Source organism: Mytilus trossulus, chromosome 5, assembly GCF_036588685.1.
Source record: "Mytilus trossulus isolate FHL-02 chromosome 5, PNRI_Mtr1.1.1.hap1, whole genome shotgun sequence".
Classification (NCBI taxonomy): Eukaryota; Metazoa; Mollusca; class Bivalvia; order Mytilida; family Mytilidae; genus Mytilus; species Mytilus trossulus.
In genome coordinates this window covers 41,819,611-41,847,008 of record NC_086377.1, presented here as the reverse complement: position 1 = coordinate 41,847,008, position 27,398 = coordinate 41,819,611, and the positions used below count along the sequence as shown (strand labels likewise).

Sequence of the window (27,398 nt, the reverse complement as noted above, 5' to 3'; positions counted from 1 at the left end):
ATTTTGAAATACAGTATTTCATCTTGAACAAAGTTAGAAAAGTAACGCACAGTATGTTTAACCGAATGACTCTTATAATTTACAACTACATGAATTAGACGGTCAATGAATGGTGATTCTATTCACATTTGAAATCCCTGAAATTATAAGAATATATGAATAACAATTACTGTTGTTTTCGAAACGTAAAGATACAAAGTTGAAGGCCGAAGACAGGTAGAGCGACCTATAATTAGTAATTTCTGTGTCAACTGGTTTCTTGTGGAGAGTTGTCTCATCCGCAATAATACCATATCTCCTTTGTTTTTTTAATAAAAATGTCAATATAAAGAAGTCGAGAGCACATTTATAAACATGAGTAAGTTAGTTCAAGTAAGTGAAAATTCAAGAGTTGACGAAAACAAAAGAGTAATGATACCTAAAAGTATACGAATACTTTATTTCTCAAAAGCAATCAGACGTACAAACATATAATTATATATACATCAAAGTCCAATGAATACATACATATATAAACAGTATAAAATACCAAATTATGTCGATATGGAATTTAAAAAAAAAACATTAGCGTAGCATGACATACAACATTAATGAATAACAACGTGTTATTTTTGCAGCAAACAAAAACAAACAATTATCTCCGTAAAATCTTCAGTTCATCTTCATTTTTTTCTTATAAAAACTGCACACGTTTTAACGTTGATTGGTTTCTTTAAACTAATTTTAATATATCTTTTATGTATATACTCAAATTTTTCACATCTTTAAAGAAAGGGACACTCATCTCCAATTAATTATTTTTTTTATTAGTATATACAATATTTTTAATATCTGTTCACATTATGAAAGCGACCTGTTTAAATTTGAAAACAATGTACATGTATTCTATATATACAACGTTTGTACAAGGTAATGATTTAAAAACTTAACTGACGGCTCTTCATAAATACAAAACTGTAAACCGTGTATTTCGTCTTATATATTTAAAAAAAACAAACTTACAGATGATTCTTGAAAAATACCGACCATGCTTTAATACAAAGTTATCAATAAGTTTGTTTTTTTTATTCATTGCTAAATCTATCTACATATTTTGTGATCAGCATATAATCAAAAGCATGACTGTGTATATAGCAAAATGTTTATGGAAACTTCAATTGACATTGATGCATGCAAACAATGCTCAAAATAATTCGTAATATCATACTGTTGCGTAATTTTTTCAACAAAGTTAAAATAACATGATTTAATTATATATAACATTAATATTTTGGTTTCTGTATTCTTTAATTCAAAGCAGCACCATGATTTATGACATATAAAGGAGTGCATTTTGGAGTCCGTATCGATACATACTAATGTGAGCATTTGCCTATCCAGTTCCGCCGCTAGGCCGTGACAGATATAACTTTCCAAAATCATTATACAATAAAAAAAAAAAAACATACTAACTCACTCACTCACTTGATTCGCCCAGTCCTCAAAGTATAAAAAAAGTGCAAAACAAAATACATGCAATGGAACACGTTCAACCGGTTGTTCCCCACATGTCTGGATAAAATACGTCAAAGACAATAACGAGGAACCTGTTAGGATAAGAAACATAACCCAAACTGACCCTTCACACTGTAGTATAAGGTAGAAAAAACAAAAAAAGGATCTCGGAAATAAACTACCGATCCATTTAGAAAACAGCAAGAACTCTCAGACTGGTAGTTTCCAATAATGACAACTACAAATGCATATCAAACAAACCTAATTACATTTGCAGAGGTTTTTCATCAAACATAAAATACTGATCGAAATTGGAAAAAAAAATTGTGGACGATGAAACAATTAAGAAATATAATTTGGACGATGTTGATCGGCTCACTTTACACAAATGTCATATCCATTCTCCGCTACGTTCGGCTCGCTCTTATCTGATTATCATACTGATATTCATAAGAAAGAAATCTGAACATATTCATGCCTTGTAGGTTAAAGTTAAAATTATATCTATCATGGGTGTATTAATAGATTGGTCAATTTGCAAATATATTCGGGAAATAAAGGGTAAAAAAAAAAAATAACTCGTTGTACCGTCAACAATGAGCTAAACCCATCCTGGAGAGTAAGACGATAAATACGCCGGTGTTGATTCAAGACTGTGGAAGTATTTCTTATATACTGGAAATTCATATCAATTCATATCAACGGTATTTTGATAATGTTATAGTTTAACTGTCTGAATGTAAATAGAATAACACTACCAGTTTAAAATAAGTACGTTGAGTAAAACAGCTTTAGAAAATTTTCAGATTCTCGTATACATTGTCAACCTTATCAGCACTGCATGGAATATTAGCATGTGCACCGGTTTCGATATTCTCAGCGTTACATGGACTTTTTGCATGTGCACTGGTTTCCATATTGTCGTCATTGCATACAATATTAGCATATTCACCGGTATTCACACTGTCAGCAATGCATTGTGTATTATCAGAAACATTACTCTCAGTATTGAAGGTGTCATAAACGTTACTTTGTATGCCATTAACCCGAACTGGGCGATCATAGCCATGTTGATCGTGTTGTAATTCAGCAAGACTTTCGCTGTTACTGAAATATCAATGAAAACATTTTTTGTCATTCAAGTGTTTAAGTGGTCAAATTTTGATGCTTTTATAAAAAATAAAACGCACGCCCTTTTTGTTTAAATTATTGAGAATTTGATATGTGCATAACTATTATGCAAGGTTCAACGTTTAAACATTTTATAAAATTATAAATCTAGATAAAGCATTTACTAATGGTCTCAACACAACTTAACGTTTAACATAAAATCAATAGTAAGACCTTTTTCGTAAGACTTTCTTTATTGAGTAAATATCAATGAATGTATTTTAACTTCTGTTTAAATTCATTTCAAACCTGTTAATTTAAAACATGTAAGAAAACTCTCCACACTAAAATTACCGACACAAGAGACGTTTTTTCGTTCCCCATTGTTAATTTCCCATTTTAGATGGTGAAATTCCTTGGCAGCATCTGGTGGTGTTTATATCCTACAGATCGTTCCCTATGCCCGTGTCTTTTGTGACGTTTTTGATTTGAACGAATGTAATCTATGTATTAATGGTAAATTATAAAACAAGGCATTTCTCTACCATACATTACTTAAAACATTTACTAAATTTTTCCATAAATATAAAGATCTAGTTTTGAAGTTTGTAGAAAACTTATTTGAAACGGGATAGCACATTCTCATTTTTAAGGAAATGCTGTTAATCGTGCCCGAATATTAAGAAATGATCCTGAAAAACTTATCTTTCTTTAGAGAAAACTTATTCTAAAAGGTTATCAATTCAACAATGTAATAAGATCATTGAATATTATTTTTATTGGTATAAATATGGTTTATGTTATCAGTAAACTAAAAATGACTAGTATTTTATACATATACGCATTCATGGATCTACAATCTGTCGATACATGTTTCTTGTCATTGCACAATGTCATGTTTTTTTCTGACTATTTATGACGTCTTTACACTAAATCCATTGGATGTTGGATGTTTATGGATTGATAATTTAGTCTAAGATGCATGATTTTTTATTATTTGTTAGTGGCTCTAAACTAGCTGTCAGCTAAATGCGAGTACTTTTCGCGGTTTAGATGTACAGGTTCCCGACCGCGTCCACTTGTACTTTGGTCCATCTGATGAGTTAAACGTATTTTAACTGATTTTTATTGTTCGTTCTTTTGTTGTACTGTTATGCCAATGTCCCAAGATACGGGGAGGGTTGATATCCCGCTAACATGTTTAACCCCGCCTTATTATGTATGTATGTGCTTGTTCCAAGTCAATAGCCTCTAACTCAGTGGTTGTTGTTTGTGTACGTGTCTCGTATGGAGAGTTGTCTCATTAGCAACCTTACCACATCTTCTTTATTTTCGTATAAATATAGAGATAATGCAAAGTTTAAAGTAACAATAAAACCATAAACAACATACATCATTCAATTTAAAATCCAACCTTTCCAATAATCACGAACGCCCTGGAAATGGGACGGAAAAGAAGAAATAATACATTTGTTTGCAAACAAAGTAGTATGCATACCTAGTTATTAAAGTTGGAACTTACCCTCCATTGATATTCCTTTTCGCTGAAAATAAATTTCATAAATTAATATACTTGAAAAGGTTTTCTCATATGCATGTAATAAATGTTTCTCTTTTTTTTCTGTACATCGGTATTCCAAAAAAAAACACTTGGTAGCCACTCTACGCAATATCATTTGTGTAACTGATATTTCAAAATGTAAATAATGGTTTCTGTATTATTGTGCAGTATTACCATGATTACTGTAGCTTTGTGATTAAAACAAAGTTAGGTAATGACATGAATTATTTAAATTAAATAAAAACATTAAAATCACAAAAATAAAAAGTTTCAATGTCAAAGGTAGCTTAACATGCTCCATAACTCGGATATCCAGTTTATATATCAATTCCTCTGCTCATTATAACTATAACTATTTTGTTTTTGCAAATTCTAAGGCAATACATTACTTTCCTATATTTTTGTTATTTAAATGACCAGCTGTTTGTAGGACAATTTTTTCAAAGGATAAGATACATTTTGTTATAATTATATGTTAAATTATCATTCAAAGTGTTATTCAGTCTTACATCTAAGCCCAAGAAATTGCATCAAAATGATTTTGAATAAAAAGTTAATTTATTTCCTGCACCACTTAGAATACACCATTTATTCAGGTTAAATTATCACATCAATTATGGTATGTTAGTTCACATGGATTTTTTCTCAATCGATAGGAGCCAATTGTTCCGAGAAGTGCAAAAATTAAATAGATAATATCAATAATAAAAAATAAATTTTTTGAACATAAAAAATGATTTTAATTTTTTACAAAATTTCATGTTTTCGGTTAATTGGCAGATTACCATACTTCAAAAACCATATGTGAATTAATTAAAAACCAATTGTTCAGAGAACTATTGAAGGTCTTTCCACCTAAAACCATGTATTTTGAAATGAAAGTAGTAAAAGGCTGTTTCAAATGTAGTTTTCAGCGTCAAATGATAGCTTATTGAACGCTGATTCCAAAAATATATGGTTTCTATGAAATATTTTTTATAAATAAGGGAGATCATTTGTTACTTCCGGTTTGAAAAAATGTTTCTTCTGGTATTATTTGAAAGTTTACTTGACACTGATTCCAAAAATATCTCGTTTTATATACTTTTATATTTATAAAGTACAAAAATAGCTACTTCCGGTTTACACAAGGCCAGTTCCGGTTGTCTTTTCCAGGGTTAAATGGCTTGAAACCTAATGCAAAAAGTCCCACAGCCTTATCATGTATACATATGAGGTAAAAGCAAAGGTCAAAATCTAGAACGTCAAATTAAGCTATGACCTTGAGATCAATTTCAAGGTCATAAACCAAGGACCTGACATTAAAAGACCATAGGTCTTAATTATATTTGGTTAATGAGTTATATCACTGTACGTATATTTTTAAATACAAGAGGGGAGAAAACTCCCTTTAACGTTCAACGTACCCTTGCAATCAAAATTAACGTGTTACAACATGTCTCAACTAATAGTTTATGAAAAATGATTTGTCGATATCTCATACGGTTTCTGGAAATAAGTGGAAATAAGCCAAATTCAAAAAGAGAATATGACCTTGACCTTGACCTTATTTTCAAATCAAAAGATCCTAGGTCTCTATCACTTATGGTTTACAAGATAGAAATGCATATCAATCATATCAAATGTATAAGAGGAAATAACTCTCATATGGAGCGTTCATATCGCTTTGGTCAAAATAGGACAAGTTATGTGAAGGATATAAAAAGCAATTTTGTAAAATTTATTCGTCGTAATCTTTTACGGTTGCGAAGGAGTAGTGGACACAAGGAAAACAGTGTTTGTGGAGATAACGCCTACAAAGAAAAATAGCTCAAATATGAAAAATCTATCAAAATGCCGAAAAATGTCACTTTTTAGATAGTTTTCGTCAAAAATGAAAGTGGCCGCATCCGTGTTCATCCCCAATCTTTATATACGTTATGTATTATCCTAAAATACAACTTACATTTTAATATTAAGGATGAACACGAATGCAGCCACTTTCGTTTCACACGAAAACCGTCATAAATTTAACTAAAATGCTAGAATTGTGAAGATTTCAGTAATTTAGCATGACTTAATGTTGCTAGTACCTGATATATGTGCATTGTATTGTCAAAAACAGCCCTATTTTATGTAGCAGAAGCATTCTACTGTACAATAAATAACTAAAAGTTTACATTTCAACAATTTCTTAAATATTTTGGGGCCAAAGAGGGGTCTTACTGAACCTTCTCCTTTCAAAAGTGCATAAAATGTTCGATATTATATACCAAATATCTGAGCGACATATTGCGAAACAAATATTTATCACAAGGAGAAAATAAGGCGGAAAAGAAATTAAATTAAAACCCAATTGTAGGTCTCTATCACTTATGGTTTATAAGATAGAAATGCAAATCACTTATATCAGATGCATAAGGGGAAATAACTCTCATATGGATCGTTCATATTGCTTCGGTCAAAAAAGGACAAATCATGCGAAGGATATAACGAGCAATTTCGTAAAATAAATTTGTCGTAATCTTTTACGATTGCGAAGGAGTTGTGAACACAAGGAAAACATTGTTTGGGGAGATAACGCCAACAAAGAAAAGTATTTGGTTTCGCAGGGTAAATTTCAAAAGCGCATACACTGTTTGATATCATATACCAAATATTTAAGCGACATATTGCGAAACAAATGTTTATCGCAAGAACAATTTTTGTGTTCTAAACATCTGTTTTTTTTAAATACTATCGGTTGCCGTATCAGTATGACGTAGTCATTATTAACAATTTTATAATTGAGAGATAATGTGAATTTTTCACTTTCTTAGGCATTGATGTAAGACTGTATTCATGAATTTTTATAATTTGGTTGATCATCAGAGTATAAAATAATGATGCTTCGTTCTTATCTTCATGCTTGTATCATCATTTGCACGAATTTCTCGATTTTGCTCGCTAATATCTACCGCTAATTTCACTGACGAAATCTGGTACAATCCAATTGGCGTATTCACGTAATCGAATTCATTTATGAAGTACTCATAAAAGAGAGGGACGAAAGATACCAGAGGGAAATTCAAATATTAACATGTGCTATGTAGGACGTGTATTTCCCTAAAACATATACTAACCATTTTTACCTGGTCTGAATCGCTGAACTATGAATAAAGCTGTGCACGTTATTGCAGCTGTAAGGACTATGCAAACAACAGCAACGACCACAAGAACTACACTTGAAAACGAGTTTGGTGTATCCTGTTGTGTCTGTAGTTCTATATCTGTAGAGTAAAACAATTTAAAAGAAGTGATGTCATACAATAAAATATTACCTGAACGCATCAGAAAATAGAATATTTATTGGGTAAAACATAATAAATAAGTTGCAACTTTTATGTCCCATAATGTACGTCGGGATTTCATGTTGCCAAAATGCACACCTCCTACAGTCATTCTTTCATTTGATGAATCCTAAAATCCATCAATGCATTTAACGACACGACAAACATCATACAATTACATGTATTTATATATGTTTACTTATACAAAAATGCTAATTAACCACTTAAATGCACAAGATCAATTTAAAAAAAACTGCATCTATTACGATGGTTCAGCCCGCGTTTCAGATAACGACAGACTAGGATATACATACATGTACACATAAAGTCATGGAAAGGAATACAAATAGTTTAGAAACAATGAATAAAATGAACGACCACCAACAATTAATCTTACCTGGACATTTACATTCAGATCCACCAAAGTACGGCGAAGGACTGTCACATTTCCGTAATCTTTGTTGAGTTCCATTCCCACAGGTAGTATTGCAAATTTCCCATTCTTGCCATATCCCCCACTGTCCATCAACTACAAAGTTTAAATTCTTTTGTAGAAACGAATATGATATGATCCTAAATGATAAAATAATATGATTGATTTTGAGTCACAGACGGTCATTTTATTTGCATGCGTTCTTCATATCGACTGTGCTATTTGTGTTGCCAATTCAAAACATAACTAATTTTTATTTGCCTTAAATAAAGATACTAACAACGAGACCAGTGTTCTGCACCTGTTTGGCAATAGAATATGTCATAATGAGTCGATGATACCTAGTTGATAATGCCGTCTAAAATGAAAAGAAATCCAGGCTTGGCTTCAAACATTTTTCTTTCCACAATTACATAATATATATGAGCATGTTTGGCTGACACATGCAGTAGTTCACCGATGTTTTAATCTAAAAAAAATAATTTAAAAAATGAAAATCAATGTTACAAACCACCAAAACAGATATATTCTCATATTCTGTACTAAAAAGGATCGAAACCACGTTTGACATCCTAGAAAGCATCCCATGTGACAAATACAATGCAGATCCTACCAACATTTTGGAAATAAGAAGAAAACAAAAAGACATAGTCGGGAATAGGACACAATCACTACTAATATTGAATTGGAATCAATAACATATTTCTAAAAAAATGAAAAATGAAATTACTTTCGCAATCGAGGTTGTGACAAGGACGAATTTCTATTGGTGTCCCTTTACAGTAAATTCCTCCATTGGATGGTTGAGGGGAATCACATTTCCGATTTCTATCTTGAATTCCACCATCACAGGTTGCACTGCAGATATTCCAGGAAGACCATCCACTCCAGTAACCATCGACTTGAATAACAAACAACGTGATACTTGTATATTTCTTACTTTTAAGAATCACCAATTAGACATTTAAATGATTATATGTATCTATATAAAGAAAGATTGTTTTGTATCTATATTACTAAATCAAAAAAGATGAAATTGTGTGCTGGTTTTCTTCTTTCATATACAATCCATGAATATTGTTTTATACCACACAGCTTTAATTACAAACGTTTATTATTATGTGTTCAATCAAGATGTTTGGGGAGTCTTTGGAAATAATAATCGAAAAAAAGCCGACCGTCATTCACGTAGCAGATACGGATATTATTGACCTTAAACTGACACACTTTGTGTTACATATTTTCTTGAGGCTGTCGGCAATTTAACAACAGATTTTAGCACGTCAAGAACTTCCTTTCGGAGAACCGCATCAACATGAAACGGATGGGAATTCAGTCTTATAGTAATGCATACAAATTTTGTTTAGCCCACTCATTTATGGGGTTGGTCCTGGGCACGGCAACACCAGGAATCAGATGCGGATCCAGGATTTAACCTGTTTGTATTCATCCTTCAATGTTTTCCCTATGTGTTCATACACAAAATGGATTTCCAGAATATTTTTGGGGAATGGCATATTTTATAGAGGTGCTAAACCTGTTTTTTTTTAGAAATCAGTGTCAGGATATTATTTTGTGTAAAATATACAAGTCAGTTTTCACTTTATATTTCACCAATTAAAGGTACTTATAAACACATATTATTTTGATCAGTGCAATGCATCCATAGTAAAACAATGATTCATCCTATTATTAGATCACAATTGCCAATAGTTTCTGTCGGGAAGACTATTCTTTTGAGTGACACATTGAGTGGTGGTATTTCGCCTGTGACACGTTTCAAAACGAGCTAAGATCTTAATATCACCCTACACCAACAACTATTATATATCTTTAAATAATTAACCAAAGTAGAGTATTTCAAATCATATATAAGAATTATTATCGCCATCACACCTTATTCGACCGTTATGGAAGATCCGTTTCACAGATGATGAAGGCTATATAAGTATTCAAATGATTGTAACAAAGATCTTATCTGTTTCCCTGAATGTGACATACATAGTTATAATTGTTATCGGTTAGCAACACAATTGGTGCCATTTATGGAGCAGGATTTGAATAAACCACTCCAGTACACCGGATGTCATCCATAGTTTTTAATAGGGTGTTTGTCCAGTCTTTAAATGCCTATGAAGTGTTCTTTATACCGTTGTTTGTCCGTCTGGCCTTTTTAGGTTTTCGTTTTGTTTTGCCATGAAATTGTCACACTTAAGAGTTTGACTTTTACGGTGGAAAACAATCCTGTTGGAAAATTCTTAGTAAAATCGTACTTGAATATCTACACAAATGGTTTATATGTAGTTCCCTGGTAAAATAATCGCGCCAATATATTTGTGTGTATAACCGTAGTATAGTAAATAGACAAGGTGACATTATGCACCTTGAAGTATCAGAGTGAACGTTTTATTATTGTCATACATTACACTCTGGTACAGTTTTGCCGACCGTGCAAGGGCTGTATAGCCAGCCAAGGTCGTTAAAAACTTCCATATATATATATATATACACTTTGGTACTAAGTATGAAATGATATCCGTATTCCATACTGGCGTAATATTCTAATATGATTGTAATTTCAAACGGACTGAGTAATACATATTTTGATTAACCTGTTGTATAATAAAGCTTTGGAATACGTTGATACAGTCAAGGTAAATATTGCAACAAAAAATCGTACCGAAAGTGCGATGATCTTGTAGCGCTTAACCGTTTTTACTTCATATTTGTAATTAAAAATTAGATAGCAAATTAATTCAACCATCATGCGATATACATACCAGGACATCCATGTGAATTGCAAGAAACCACATCTGAAGTATTTCCGTTACAAATAATTCCACCATAAGAGGGGGCAGGTTTATTACAAAGTCTAGTCCTTCTCCTATTTCCTGAACCACAAGAGAACGAACATAAGCTCCAAACGTTCCAATCTGTCCAGCCGCCATTGACTAAAATAAAGGTTGTTTTAAATGCAGTACTTCAAACGGAGGTTCTAAATAAGAATCGTAACAGTTGCAAATAAGATAGACACAAACAACGGTGATTTTACTTTTAGATTTGTAAAGGTCGCATTTGTAAGGTAGGCAGTTGAAATATAAATGACAAATAACTCTAAAAGAAACAATTCATATTAAAGTACAAAGAAAATTAGAGAAATTCGTACACAAAGCTTTCTGAATATATATATAATTTTCCAAATAGATTTAAATAAGTTACCGAAAAAAAACATATAATAGGTAAATGACTCCTTAGGGAAGGTAACTACGCACCAGGACATTTACTCTTGGCGCAAAATAACGTTTCTTCTGCCATTCCTGAACACGAAGACCCACCAGCAGAAGGACATGGATTGTTGCAATTACGTGTACGCTTCTTCACACCACCACCACAAGTTGCATCGCATACTGACCATATATTCCAGCTTCCCCATTTGCCATCAACTGAAAAGATGTATAAATTGCTATCATGTTTGTTTGTAATATATAGATATATTAGATTGATTTGTTATGAAAATAAGCAGTTGTTAAAAATGAAAAGAAAAATTACATAGCCAGCAGAAACAAGTTGATATTTCATAAATTTTAATAAATAAAAAGGAATGGGAAAAACATAAATCTCAACAAGTAAAAGTGAATGTGAAACCAATGTGTAATAACATTTTCAAAATATTATGTCATACAGTGGTTATGAGTCAACATACTCTGAATTCAAATTCACGAATGAAACACTATGAACACGAACATAAGACAGTAATGTGATCTTGTTGGATAACTTTGATTAAATATATCTGCTCAATTACTCAACCAATAAAAGTTGATTCCAGGATGATGATATGATCTACAATCTATATGTGATAATTGTGATGCATTTTACTAAAAACAGAAATTTTGAATTTTTTAACAATGCAAAACTTAAAACCATAAAGGCAAAAGCAGTATACCGCTGTTCGCAATGAGAAAAAAACAACAACCCACACCAGTAACATGTAATACGCACAGAAAAGAACTATACTATAAAAATGGCTATTGTCCGGACTTGTTACAAGACATTTTAAGCAAAAAATGATGGGTTGAACCTGGATTTGTGGAACGCCAAAACCTCCTGCTTTTATGGCAATGTTTAACATAACATCAAAATAAAAACATTAAATGACCGGACTGCTAAACAAATTGAGTGGAGAACATATAGGTCAGAGAAACACACGAATAATAGCTTACAAAGTGTACCAGGTTTCAAATTCAATACAACAGACGCGCGCTTCGTCCAGACAAGACTAGCAAGTGACGCTTATTAATGTTTTTGTTTAAATTTTGTATCATAGAACGGCAAATCCAACTGGCTACGAGTTAATCAGTATTCATACATTTAAATATGACTGTTGGTTTAAATATGTTTACATACCTCAATAGATCTTTTTGGTTACACACCATTACGATGAAGCATTTTTTTGGTTTATTCATTTTTTAGAACACATACAAAACAGTAGAGTACCTGTCTTTGATAAATGTATGTTTACCTTCATGCATAAAATATCCTACGCATATGTGCTTTATTTTTGGATTTATTTATGTTAACGATTGTTTATTTTTTTCAATCGCAATAACTTTACTTGTTTAAAAAATAAGTTTGCATTTTAAACAATTAACCTGAAATCGTTGCTGGTTTTTGTTTCATTTCCTGGTATGCAAAGCGGTATAATGGAATACAATACATTATATTAGCTTATCGAGATCGGCAGTAAAATGTATAGCTGAAAAGATTTTTGTTTGACTGTGCAGAAAGTAAGAATACGTGACAACATCCATTAGCAGTATGGACAGAAATTTCGATGTTCCACGTTAGATGAGATTCACATCTTTCTTGATACCCGAAAAAATATCTTAGACAGCACTTAAGTATTTTTTGTGAGTAAGTCTCTTCAGCAGATTTTCTCTGTGCGTATCGACTTATTAACTATTCAATGTAGTGTACCATTCCCTTTTGATCTGCATTAGAGATGTCTTTTCGTATTCGTTATTCGTTTTAACTTTAATAATGAATCTGTTGTTAGATATATGCCACCATACACTTCATTGTGCAATAATGTATAGCTAGAACAATCAAAACTGGTCTAAACCGTTACTTATGGCCTCAGAACACAGTTATTCGCTCCCTTCGCTACAATTTTTGATTAAAGTCAAGTTGAATTTAAAACATTATACCGCTTCAAACATGAAATAAATTAAACTGCTTATAGATCATTTATATTCTAATCAAATATGCTTTCCCAAGGACAATTCATTAGTGCGTTTTCTTTTGAGAGCCCTATTGACATTGTAGGATTTGAATCTGGAATAAATGACGAAGGCTAGTTTCTACCCTTCTTTTATTTTGACCAAATCACTACTTTCACTTGCAACAATTATTTGTTTTCCACATGTTTTACTTATTCAAATATATATGTAACTGAAAGGACCACTTTAATAGTAAACATTTCAAAGATGACAGTAGACAGATAACCTAGGAATAAATACCCCATATAATAACTAGGAACTATATTCCCAGACCACGAACAAAGGGAGTTAATTGTGATCTTAGGCTTTATGTACATTTATCAGTGATAAATAAGTAATTCTTATATCACAAGCATAAAAGCAAAAATACCTCTACATCTTGCAGTATTGCATTTAAGTACTTCAAAGGACTCTCCATTACAGTATGGATCACTAGATGATGGTACTGGATTATTACAGAGGCGTTTTCTAGTTTTAAAGCCAGAATCACAACTAGCACTACACGGTGTCCAGTTTTGCCATGATTCCCAGTTTCCATTTACTGTCAACAACATAATGTAAAAATATACACTGCAATTTGAAAATCATTTCGAGAATAGAACAGTTACACTGATAAGTAAAGCTGTACTACATCGGAATAACATTGGCATTTACTGGTGTAATCGAATGGAGCGTGGAAATCTAGACTTAAAGTTGTTATGTAGTAATTTTGTTTTAAGTTACACAAGATGGATTAACTGGAATAAATATTTTGTGACAATAACTATAAGACCAGGTACGAATAACTGTAAAATATCTAATTAAACACGAATCAAAAATTGTTACAAATTATTTTAACCATTTATCACAGATTGTCATATATTAGTTGTTTAAAAGGTTCATCACCTATAAACGGGTGCGACGTGTGGCTTACCCTCTGTGCGTATCGACTTATTAACTATTCAATGTAGTGTACCATTCCCTTTTGATCTGCATTAGAGATGTCTTTTCGTATTCGTTATTCGTTTTAACTTTAATAATGAATCTGTTGTTAGATATATGCCACCATACACTTCATTGTGCAATAATGTATAGCTAGAACAATCAAAACTGGTCTAAACCGTTACTTATGGCCTCAGAACACAGTTATTCGCTCCCTTCGCTACAATTTTTGATTAAAGTCAAGTTGAATTTAAAACATTATACCGCTTCAAACATGAAATAAATTAAACTGCGTATAGATCATTTATATTCTAATCAAATATGCTTTCCCAAGGACAATTCATTAGTGCGTTTTCTTTTGAGAGCCCTATTGACATTGTAGGATTTGAATCTGGAATAAATGACGAAGGCTAGTTTCTACCCTTCTTTTATTTTGACCAAATCACTACTTTCACTTGCAACAATTATTTGTTTTCCACATGTTTTACTTATTCAAATATATATGTAACTGAAAGGACCACTTTAATAGTAAACATTTCAAAGATAACAGTAGACAGATAACCTAGGAATAAATACCCCATATAATAACTAGGAACTATATTCCCAGACCACGAACAAAGGGAGTTAATTGTGATCTTAGGCTTTATGTACATTTATCAGTGATAAATAAGTAATTCTTATATCACAAGCATAAAAGCAAAAATACCTCTACATCTTGCAGTATTGCATTTAAGTACTTCAAAGGACTCTCCATTACAGTATGAATCACTAGATGATGGTACTGGATTATTACAGAGGCGTTTTCTAGTTTTAAAGCCAGAATCACAACTAGCACTACACGGTGTCCAGTTTTGCCATGATTCCCAGTTTCCATTTACTGTCAACAACATAATGTAAAATTATACACTGCAATTTGAAAATCATTTCGAGAATAGAACAGTTACACTGATAAGTAAAGCTGTACTACATCGGAATAACATTGGCATTTACTGATGTAATCGAATGGAGCGTGGAAATCTAGACTTAAAGTTGTTATGTAGTAATTTTGTTTTAAGTTACACAAGATGGATTAACTGGAATAAATATTTTGTGACAATAACTATAAGACCAGGTACGAATAACTGTAAAATATTTAATTAAACACGAATCAAAAATTGTTACATATTAGTTTAACCATTTATCACAGATTGTCATATATTAGTTGTTTAAAAGGTTCATCACCTATAAACGGGTGCGACGTGTGGCTTACCCTTCCGAAGCACCTGATATCACTCCTAGATTTTGGCGGGGTTCATGTTGTGTATTCATTAGTTCTCTATGTTGTGTCAAGTGTACTATTGTTTGTCTTTTTCATTTTTAGCTATGGCGTTGTCATTTTGTTTTAGATAACTGAGTTTACTGTCCCTTTGGTATCTTTCGTCCCTCTTCTATACTTGTTTGAAAGAAATTGACTGTTGTCATGATCATTTAAACACTGTTAAGACAAAAACAACGAAAAACAGCAGGCATCCTTTCTTTATTCATGTAAATTTATTGAGAATTTAGCTGTACCTTGGATATATTGGCAGCTACATCTTAATGATAGATTATAACTGATCTCAATGAATTACAAAAAAAGACATGACAACCATACCTCTACATCTTCCAGTGTTGCATTTAACTACTTCAAAGGACTCTCCATTGCAGTTATACCAAAAATACCTTTCTGTATTATAATTACAACTACAAGTGCGGTTTCTTGTTTTAAAGCCAGAATCACAGGAAGCACTACACGTTGTCCAGCTTGTCCATGACTTCCAGTTTCCATTTACTGTTGGAAAAAGAGGCACAATAACTGTACGATAAAAACCTAAGCAACACCTTGTGAACCAACTATACACTGTTAGATTTTCAATTTCTAGTTTAAAAATGTAACTTCAAATAATAGCTTTTTGTTAACTAATTCAAAACTGTATGGTTTCTATACATGCTTTTGCTCTATGGTCGGGTGGTTGTCGCTTTGACATATTCACCATTTCCTTTCTCAATTCTATTTTGCGTTATTATTTACTTCTGATTAAGTCAAGGTCACTTCCGGTCAAAATTGATAGAATTATGTAAATAATACGCTAAAATCACTGATAGGAAAGAGATAATCGTTGAAATATTCGGGATGATAATAATATAATTGGAAGACAATTCTCCAATACTTGTTTTGTAGGTAACGGTTTGTTTAGTGAACATATTTACCTGTTTTATTTTCCTCTCACAATTCCTATAATTGTAATTCCTATATTGCAATAGTAACAAAACTGATTACATTCATCAACGCACGTACTTAGCTGTACACTGATATTTTGTTCATGATTTTTTAACCAGATACTGAAAGAGATTTGAACCGTTTCCTAGTTGAAATTCACAAAAATACGATATCACTCTGAAATACTGTCTATTAAATGTGCTACTTTTTGTCAACAATTCAACTGCCGCTTTAAAATCATAAAATATTTTTTAAGACCCTTAAGTTTATATATCTTGCAAACATTGAGTATGAATGATGAACAGAGCGTCTAAGGACATGCCATTTTGGTTATTTTGAATCATTCAGGAATCAATGTCTTATTAATCCTTCTTTAAATAGTATGTTGTATTGCTTAAAAATGTTACTGACTGCACAAAAATCAAGTGTTAAAATCAAACTATTTTTTTTTAAAGTGGCTAGGACAAGAAATCACGGTTTTATTGAAAAACGCCCATAGATCAAGGTTTATAAGGAAAATGTCCTATATATTAACCTGTAAGTTTCTTCGTATATTTTTATTTTCCGTTAAGGTTGATGACTCCTTCTGTGGCCTGTAAATTACGAAAACAAACTTATTTTGAGGAGATCATTACTAGCACTGCATGCAATATCCTTTATATATCATGTATCGAATTGCCAAATATGAGGGTACAGGGGTAAAGGCTGTGAATTTTCTATAATATTTACATTTTTTAGCGTGAATCAGCACGAGGGTACATAATCCTTAATGTCATCAATTAGCTGGACATTTGTATTTTAAAACAAAAAAATACTATTGAAATGCTGAAAAACATATTTATATTTTTCAGTTACTATTTTCCGATAAAAAAATTACGACAAAAAAATTTATATAGAGTTACGATTATCATCTCGAATTATTCAACGGTAATTTTCAAAGCGCTTAGACAATTCAAGTGCACTGTTACGATTCAAATGTGATGTAATGGTAAAGAAAAATCTTGCAGCTGAATAACTGTTGACAAAAACATGCTACAGTTGAGAAAAAAATAAGGCAAAGATTTAACCTATATCTGCCGTCGCCATATTTAGGTAATCGTAATTTCAGTTACGATTATCTCTTTAATACCAGTGTAAATGAAGAGGGATTAAAAATGTTTAAATACAATTGCTTATCATGGCTTTATGACGTCAAATACATTGACACGGTATTAATAACTTTAGCCCTAACTCATCAAGTCATATGTTGGTTTGCTCGTATAAAAAAGGAAATACTAGTTTCTTTCATGCACAATACATATACACACATAATTATACATATTTATCTTGTTTGTCATCATAACCTCGACACAATATGAAACCTTTTTAAACATGTTTTCTGCGCTCATTCGACAAAATAGCTTCATATTGATCCTATCAACTGATAAAATAAACATATTAAATTGTAAACAGCCTGATAATTGGTTTATATTCTTCGATAGGAGCGCAGACAACCTGATAGTCGGTATAGATGATTCCATCGGAGCGCAAAAATACTGATAATTGGAGCATATCATTCCATCAGATAGTGGTACAATTGTGTTTGTTTACCTGTAACCAAGTTGTCGACAAGCCACAACAGCAACAATGGTTCCAAAACAATCATTGCATATTGTTCCCTATTCAAAGCTATGATAAATCTCGAGGCGTCCTTTTTCGGGATGTTTTCCTCAAACTAATCGTACATCCCCTGAAAACAATTAATCTTAATAGTACAAGTACGCTATCCCGGTTATATAACGTTCATATCAGAAACATGTCTCACTTACTCTATTAATAAATTCTTTCTTTTTTAATAACATGTAAGTAATTAAATTGAACATCAGGCGAATATTATCATCTTCAATTATGGCTTTACAGGTAAATGACTCCAAAAACAATTATTTGTAAACAGCCTTGTGTTATGCGTTACATGATGGTGTTTAATGTTACTTTTGTTCTCAAACGATTTGTACTAGATTATTAACAATAAGATAATCGCATAAACCGTCTAACAATTTGATAAGTCACCAGCAATAATTCAAGACTCAGATACAAAACACAAAGCCATAAGGACCATACAATCATGTTTGAACACGGCTGGGAAGTGAAAATATGACAGTGTTCTATCTTTCTTGCTTTAGAAAGATAACCGAATTATCGTGTCGCAAAAAAGAAAATAGGTTTATACATTTTTTTTTATTTATCTTTTCTGTCAACTGCACGTTATTGGGCCACTTATCAATATGAAAATAATTGAATAATATTAAACGTAACTTTGACTACTAGTAGTCTCATGCAATGTGAATTTTCAGTGGACAGATGTGTTTTAGTCTACCTTCTATCATAGCTTACAAATAATAGACATAGAACATTTTTTGAAATCTGAAAACAAATATTTGCAAATTCAATCCAAATCGCAGAAACTTAATGAATTTTTATTCAAAATAGTACTTGGTAAAATGAATAATACCATAAGAGTGAAGAATTGAGGAAAAATATTTTCCATACATTTAATATGACGTGCTGAAAATGAATATACATACTACGCTGTTGATAAACACATTTACTGCAGACAATAACAGATCAAAATACAAATGCATCACAAAGCGTTGTGAAGTCTGTCTTTGTTGTATGTTTGCAATATATAAAGTGCTTGTGATTACACACATTTATTTCAAAAAAGGTAATTCAGATTTCTTCAAAAAGCATAAATCGATTATATATTGAGATATTGGTCATGTCTATCTATATATATGTAAACCTGTTCTTTAATACACTCGTATTCGTATGTCTATTATATATAACGCATTGTTGGGGACCTTCTGCTGGTTTGTTTTTCTATGGTCAGGTTGTTGTCTCTTTGACACATTCCCCATTTCCATTTTTAATTTTATTGATGATATTATCTGTTATAGGGAATCATAAAATGTTGCCATTGTTTAGTCAAGCATGCTGTATATAGTTTTGGGCGTGAATAATCATAATTTCAAGTATCACTTCCTTATTTTCTATTTAAAGACAGGGAAAAAATCCCCTGGAATTGATTTTTTTTAATATCATTGCATTCTGTTCATTTAAGTAAAAATATTGCAGCATGGTAATGGTATCATATTTTTGTTTGCACAAAGTTCAAAAAATAATAAGAAGCATTAAAATGGTTTGAATCAGATGTAGTCATGAACGTTTTTTTTAAAGTACCGTCTGCTGTTTTGGGTTGAAATTTAAATATGTATATTTACATACAATTCATGTAAAGTTTTATCTGTTATAAGAGTTTGAATGACGATTACAACAAAACTAATGCTAGCTTTTTCAGTGACAGTCTAGGCAGGTTTTTTTTTTTAACAAAATCGTCATTCATACAATCAAAAAAATATTTATACACACGATTGTCTGTATATACTGCTTATTTAGCTTAATTACGAGTTTATGTACTATGAAACATTCGTACAAATTATTACATCAAAACATCACGGTTTTGGGTGCACGAATATAATTTTCAATTCTTGTTCTTTAAAAAATATGCTCGTTGTTGTAGGCCATGCGGTGGTGACCTATAGTTGTTGATTTCTGTGTCCTTTTGTCTCTTGTGGAGGGTTGACTCATTGGCAATCATACCACATCTTTTTTTTTTATCAAGGCACATTTCTAGAATAAGAATGTCAAGATTTTTTTAATTAGCCTATCCGTTTGTATATGCTTAAAAAAAAAAGACAAACGAGGGAAGTCTCATAAGAGAAGCAATATATAAAATATAACATTTTAAAATTATTTTTTTTCGTAATTATCAGATTGATAGGACAGTCAGTATCCCTCAAACGAATAAACTGCATTTCTAAATAGTAAATCATATTGATAACAGTGATGGTATTATAAAAAAAGGGTATAACAAGTGATTGCATTGTTGTTAAATTTTATGTATATCATACACTGTCATATATAAAATGTACTTACGTGTCAAAAGCGCCATCGACCCTAAATGTTATATAAGTATCATACTTATAGAAAACTTCCTAGTTAAATTATAAGAAAACAGGAAATGACAAACATCAGTTTCAACGTGATTTGTTAATGTTATAGATGAACATCAAAAAGGAAGAAGTTTAAACATATTCAATAAGTAGCATTGTTTAAGAGTGTAAACCTAATTGAGTCGTTTCTTTTTTTTTTCCAACCAACAGTAAAATCCTTAAATAATACAGTATCTGACTTAAAACCGTCCAAAACATATTTCTGTATTGTTTGCCGGATTTGCATTCTATTTTAAATGTCTCGATGTGCTAGTTTTTATCAAATAGTTCGTTGCTCTGTATGTTGAAAGTTTTTTTTGTGCACTTCAGTGTTCCTACTTTTCGTTTGTTTTTTCTTTTATAGTTGGTGTGTTTATCTTGCTTTTAGTTTGTAATCCAGATTTGTTTTCTCTAAAATAATTTATGCCGTTTTAAAACCGGTATACTACGTACTGTTGACTTTATTTGCCGATTTTGAATATTCTTAATAATGCGTTCAGGGTATTTATTACGCCCTATGGCTCAGTTATATTGTGAAATAAAACCAAAATAATAAATCAAAATATTACCATGATATTTATAATATATCTGTAATTGCCAAAGAAAAACCACCCAAGAATTGTTACTGCCCAATAGCGGTGAATTACAAATGCAAATCACTTTGCAAGTTAATTATTGTACCAGGTTATTTTAAGAGAGGTGGTGCCATTTAAAAACAACTAAAACATTTATGATCATTTAATTGCAATATAGCAGATTGTTTTTAAACATGTTTTAATGATTGCTCAACATTTTTTCTTTTGAATTTAAGACAGTTTAGTTTAACTGAGATTCAAAATAAAATTTCATTCTCCCATGGCAAGTACGTTGTTGACATTACACAAAAAATAAAAATACATGTATTCGTTTGAAAAAAAAAGTATACTTTTTAGGTAAAAAGTTAAGTATAGCAGGATGATATCATGAAATCGTGATACAGTGAAACCTGTCCAAACCGAACACTCCCGGGACTTTGCGTTTTCTTCGGTTTCACAGGTGTTATAGAGGTAAAAGGAAATCGACACCAAAATAATTTTGGCACTTACTGACAAGGGATAATAGGTGACACAACAGACGACAATTTAGTTTTGTGTTGATTTAGATGTAATTGTTAAAAAATATTAGAAGATGAAGATATACGTATTGCTTCTTTTTGTTTATAAATCAAACGCCACTCTGTCAATCACTCTCGTCGTTGTAAGATGTCTGACATGGAGGGATTTAGCTTTTGATAATCATTTTCTTATCTATAATTCACTGACTAATGTAGATTCCAAGTCGCTGTCAAATGATGATTCCGAGATCGTCATTTTACACTTGAGTTCACGGACTAAACTGGCTGATTGATACTTCGCCACCCGATAAGAGTGAAACAACAGCAGTGGTCCAGTTTATTCTCGGACTTTGTCGTTGCTAAATAGATAACGGAAGTCTTGAGGAGCATTCGAATCAAATGTATTGTGCCTCTAAAGGGAATCCGACAATCAGAAGCCATTGACCTTGCTGTGTTGCACGACTTCTTCATCAAGTGAAAAGCTTTACAGGTATTATTTAATTAAATAGTTTAGCTACAAATTGGCAGTTACGATTTTGTGGCCGTAATTATTTGAGTAACGTGCATTTAATTGATCTGAAAGTTCCTTTCTTGTAATTATCGGCCATGGGGGGAACTAACCAGTTTGACGTTTTTTTTACAAAAGAAATCACTTAATAAATGGACAATAACATGCCAATTAGTTTGTAAAAACAACTCACCAGTTAATTTAACATCAAAAACTTCAGGGATACTCTGTTTTCCTGTGTTTGTTTAAATAAATCATGTAATTAAAAATGCTTTTTTGTTTTGATTGCTATTGATCGATTTTGACAGGTAATTTTTAAAGACCAATTTACTAACGACCCTTCAAAAGCATTGTGAATTCGATGTTGACAGGGTTCGATTTTGTCAGGTTAGATTAACGTAAATTGATAGGGAAATTTTTCGGGACTTTGAAAATTGTTCGGTTTAAACTGAAATTCAGTTTTATCAGGGTTCGGTTTACCCAGGTTAGACTGTATATATTTTCGTTCTATATGAAGGTCAGAGTATAATATATTCAAGTACAATGTGCATAAATAAGATTTGTAGAATCCTATACTCAAATCCTTGCAATCAGGCTTGTGTCAGACACAAAAGAAAAAAACATTTAACAATTAATAATTACATTAGATGTAAGTTTCATTATAATACGTTTTTCTGATTGGCTAACATGTCATTCCGTAAACAATTGCATCAGACAATAACATTTATCATGCATGATGACACGAGGTCCCACAAAAAAGTGCACAGGTGAATTAAATAAAACTGGATAAAAATCGTGTTTTCATGATTTTAGCTAAAAAAATGTAATTATAAGTATTGAATACTTCTTTTTAAAACTTTATAGGGTTGTAAAAGCGTTGACCGTGCGTACATTTTTAGAATGAAGCGCTTCCGCGCTTCATACAAAATGTACTTCGGTCAACGCTTTTACCACCCAATAAATTTACAAAAAGAAGCATTCAATTCTTAATTGAAACAAAGTATATATTGATTGAATATAAAATTGATAATAGAGGAGGAAGGAGTCAAAAAGACTGCACGCAACTAAAGAACAGAAAACAGAAAATAAAAAAATTCTGAGAATGATATTGGAAACAGTTTGACCTTTTTTGTATTTCTGTGTAGATTGTTCCTGCAGTCCCTCCATACATTTCCTAACTTATTTGGTATTCAAGAGTATGCAGCAAAAACTCACACTCTGCAGAACGTTCCTAATGTCTGAGTAGAAAGTTTATGCATAAGGGGTATGTCAAAGAACGTCTCGTCATTTTCTAAACGCAAAAGTTTATCGGAAGGTACCAAGACCATATTGATAAAGATAACGAATGAACTTTACAAATTATACACGATGCTCTTGCAGTATAGATTCTGGCTCTTGACGTTGTTTATCATCTTAATAATGTGTTATAGTACTCTTTTATTTGTCATTATAAATATTACTTTAATTGCTTACATTTGTAGTCTGTTTTGCTGGTGTCGATTTGACGAGGCTCTGTATTGATACATCCCGTCATTGTGTTATTTTTCAATGATAATTTTATTTTCATTTTTTCGTAACTATATGGTTTGTCGATATATATATTTGTGTTTCTTTGTTACATATGACGTGTGTACTTATATATCCCGTCGTTGTGTTATTGTTCTATAATACTTTATGAATTCTTGTCTTTCATTTTGGCCAAAAAGCTTTGTCAATATGCCTTTGAGTGGTTGTTACATATGACATGGGTTTGTACTTATACATCCCGTCACTGTACTATTGTGCCATGGTTAATGTGTGTTTACCTATTTTGTTTGTTTAATGGTGGTTATTAAAATAACTCAATGTTGACAAAAGAACCCCTATTTGATGTGTTTTAACTTTTTATTGTGCTATTTACTAGGTACTATCCGTCTTGAATTTTCCTCGGAGTTAAAGATATGTGTGATTATACTTTTTCATATGGTTATTGTGTTTCCAAATTTTCGTTCTTCAATTGTTTATGTTGTCTTCGGAAAACTGTTGTTTGTCTTTTGTGTTTTTTTACTTGCTATGGCGTTTCCAGTTTGTCTTTGAATTCATGGTCTTAAAATCCCTTTATCATTTGTCACCTCTCTTTTGGAAAAGTATCGCACTAACTTCAGACTTTTTCATAGTCAATACACATCCCGCATTTGTTATTTTTTTAATAGAGCTGTATCTTGCACGAGGTCATAGTTAATTATCATCAAAATACAATCAAAATACAATGATGACAGAACATCCAGTATAACAAATTAAATGAACATAGCCGACAGGTTGATAGAGCAGATTATTTCCCTCTAAAATAATTTGGTTCGTCTAATTTGACCACTTGTGAGTTTGGCAAAACTTTTTCGTGGTAAAAATCGGCTGTTTAAGCCATTAAGTGTTATTTTTGTGTCTGAATTTCATATCGCTATACGTTTTCATCATCATATGTAGTTTGATAAGAGAAGCAAAGAGTATACAACACATTTAATTATTTTTTTATTTTTAATTCTTTTATATTTTCATATTCTCGTATAGTACTTCATTACCACCACTGAACTGAGTATTATCATGACCAATACTCGTGGCAGTATAAGTGTCATGGTCACCATTCACACCATTAGAAGGTTCAATAAATTCATAGTTGCTTTGTTGGCTGATATCTCGTAATTCACCATCGCTGGCGTCATTTCTAAAACAATGATAGATTATCTTTTAAGCTTGATAACAATGATAGCATTGAAAGGTAAAGAAATTAAGGTTTAATAATTAAAAAAAAGTTATAAAATATTATAATGAAATTTACAGATAAATTTTATCCGAAAAATATAAAACCTGTTTTACTGTACGAATACTGTACGTCGATACAAAAATTGCTAACAATAACAATGGAACCCCAGTATTTATTTCAACAGAAACCATTTTTATACTTTTTATGACAGTGTTTGTTCTCATGGTTATGTTCTATGTATTGCTTGATATATCAAATACGTATGTACATGCTCATTAGCGTTAATTTTAATAATACTCAATTCCAAATCTATTTTATAAATTCTTTATTTACAAACATCAACAGGACATGACATTATTTCACAAGGAATCTTTAGGTTCAAATTAGGGTGTTAAGGTAAAACCAACGTTGAATGTAGAATCAACGATAGTGATTTTATCAGGAATGTGTTTGTGACCATACTAAATAATATGACAAAAATAACACTTACGTCTCACTTTTCTTTCTTTTTGCTGAAAAAATAGGACGAAATACTTTATGGACTGCAAAAAATACCCACTAAGACACGAATAGATTCCATAGTATTGATTTACTAAATATTATAATTACAACTTTTAACAACAGTTATTTCCAATCTTGTCCATATTGTTCTATATACAAATGCACTTTTACAATAGATTTAATGTGATGCTATTTCACGTTCGATGTAAATTTGTTGTCGAAGGTCCTTTATGTAAAAATGACACCTAGTTTTATGTAAGTTTGTGATTCCTATTTTATCATCAGCTCGGATATTAAATCATCAAGGCATCAAGTGGATACACATATCTTTTTTTCAAATCTCTTTGGTTTTTAAAGGTTTTGTTTATCTGATGAATTAAGCTCTATACAACTGATTTTTATAGGTTGTTATTTTTTAACTCCAACTAAAACTGTACATCTGTGTTCTTGTTTCTTGTTGTATTTCATATTTGTTTTTTGTTTATTATTTTGCAATTACATAAGGAAGATTGTTTTCTCGTTTGATATATTTGTTATTTTTCAATTCAATATTTTTTATAACTTATTACACTATATGGGTGCTACTCTTAGTTTATGGTCGTATTGTACCCCTTTTCGTGAATTGTTTGGTATTTGGTGGAGAGTTGTCAAATATGCATTTTAAATACATGTCTTCTTCTTTTCACATTGGCTTTTTTTCAAATCTGTATGTATCGGTTTGTTTTAGCCTTCCGAAACCCAACCGATATCAGAGACAAATACCAAAAAAAATAGTTACACACAAAATTTATTAATGATACTTTTTGCTCAACCCTGTTTTTTCGGTAGTTTTATTTGGGTCTGTGTTTGTACTTTAGCTAGATAATTGTATGTGTTTCGTCTGATTTTCTTTTTTATTGTAGTAAGGCCGAACAAAAAGGTTATCAATTCAACATTGACATAAGTTCATGGTATTGATTTTGAATTTGTTATCAGTGAATTAAAAGCAAACAAGATATTATAGTTATATACATGTACAAATTATTGTGGTTGTCATTTGTTCATGTGTTATCTACTTGTTTCCGTTCATATTTTGTACATAAATTAGGCCGTTAGTTTTCTCGTTTGAAACATTTGTCATTTAAGGGCCGGTCATATCTGACTATGCGGTATGGTATGGTGGTATGTGGTACGGGCTTTGCTCATTGTCGAAGTCCTTACAGTGACATATAGTTGTTAATTTCATGGTCTATTGTGGAGAGTTGTCTCTTGACAAGCACACCATATCTCCTTTTTTATATCATTATTTGAATTAAAAATATACTGTATTGTACAAAATCATTGTTTTCACAGTACATATTTTAAACCCTATTTCAAACTTCATAGTGGTATGAAATTTGAAATTCAATATTTATGTCTAACAATCACACCATACGCATATGTCACTGCCTAATACATAAGCAACATACGAATTGAGGAGTGTTGTATAAACAGATACAAAATATATAAAAAAAAATATTATTAAACGATAGTTTGGTTAATTGTAATGACATTATTTACTCTACATAGTCTGTGTTATATTCATGATATCATTTTACTAAGGATTCAACCGTCTTTATTTTGATACATCTACTTATATGTAAACACGTGATTCAGCTATTCCAATATTGCTGTTTTGCAGATTTTTAGGATACAGGATACAAATGAGAAGATTGTTTGATTTCCTTCTCATAAAGGATAATAATAACATATATTAGTTTATCCATTCATTACTAAAACTTACCATTTTGATCACATCTGAATCTGCGGAAAACAAAGAGAGCTATGACAATAACGGCAGCAGTAGCAACAATACAACCAGCTGCAACACCTCCAAGAACTTCCTTCGAAAAGGTTTGTGGTATCTTGTCGTTTTGTAGTTGGAGTTTAGCACCTACAGTGTAACAGTTTATATTTTACATATATAACAGTTAATTGATTTCCTTGACATACCATTTATCACTCTCAATTCTTCAGTCAGGAATATCACAGTTAGTATCCATTCACTTGATATGTGTGTGCTGTTAATAGATATAGGAAGATGTAGTGTGAGTGCCAATGAGACAACTCTCCATACAAATAACAATTTAAAAAAGATAATACATTTACTTTCTAATTTGAATTTTCCTTGGAGATTTTAATTTGTGTGATTTTACTTTCTCTTA

The 27,398-nt window shown here is 31.4% G+C and overlaps 1 protein-coding gene across 1 annotated transcript; it reads right to left on the bottom strand.

The window, feature by feature from the left end:
• Positions 1-502: 502 nt before the first annotated feature.
• On the bottom strand, positions 503-25,683 carry LOC134717954 (coadhesin-like). The gene is made up of 9 exons (XM_063580454.1): positions 25,653-25,683; positions 25,205-25,226; positions 24,533-24,675; positions 15,737-15,913; positions 14,810-14,980; positions 11,179-11,349; positions 10,687-10,857; positions 4,127-4,148; positions 503-2,601 (listed from the first exon to the last, which is right to left on the bottom strand). The coding sequence occupies exons 1-9, from the start codon at positions 25,681-25,683 to the stop codon at positions 2,286-2,288; spliced, it is 1,224 nt and encodes a 407-aa protein (XP_063436524.1). The 3' UTR covers positions 503-2,285.
• Positions 25,684-27,398: the final 1,715 nt, after the last annotated feature.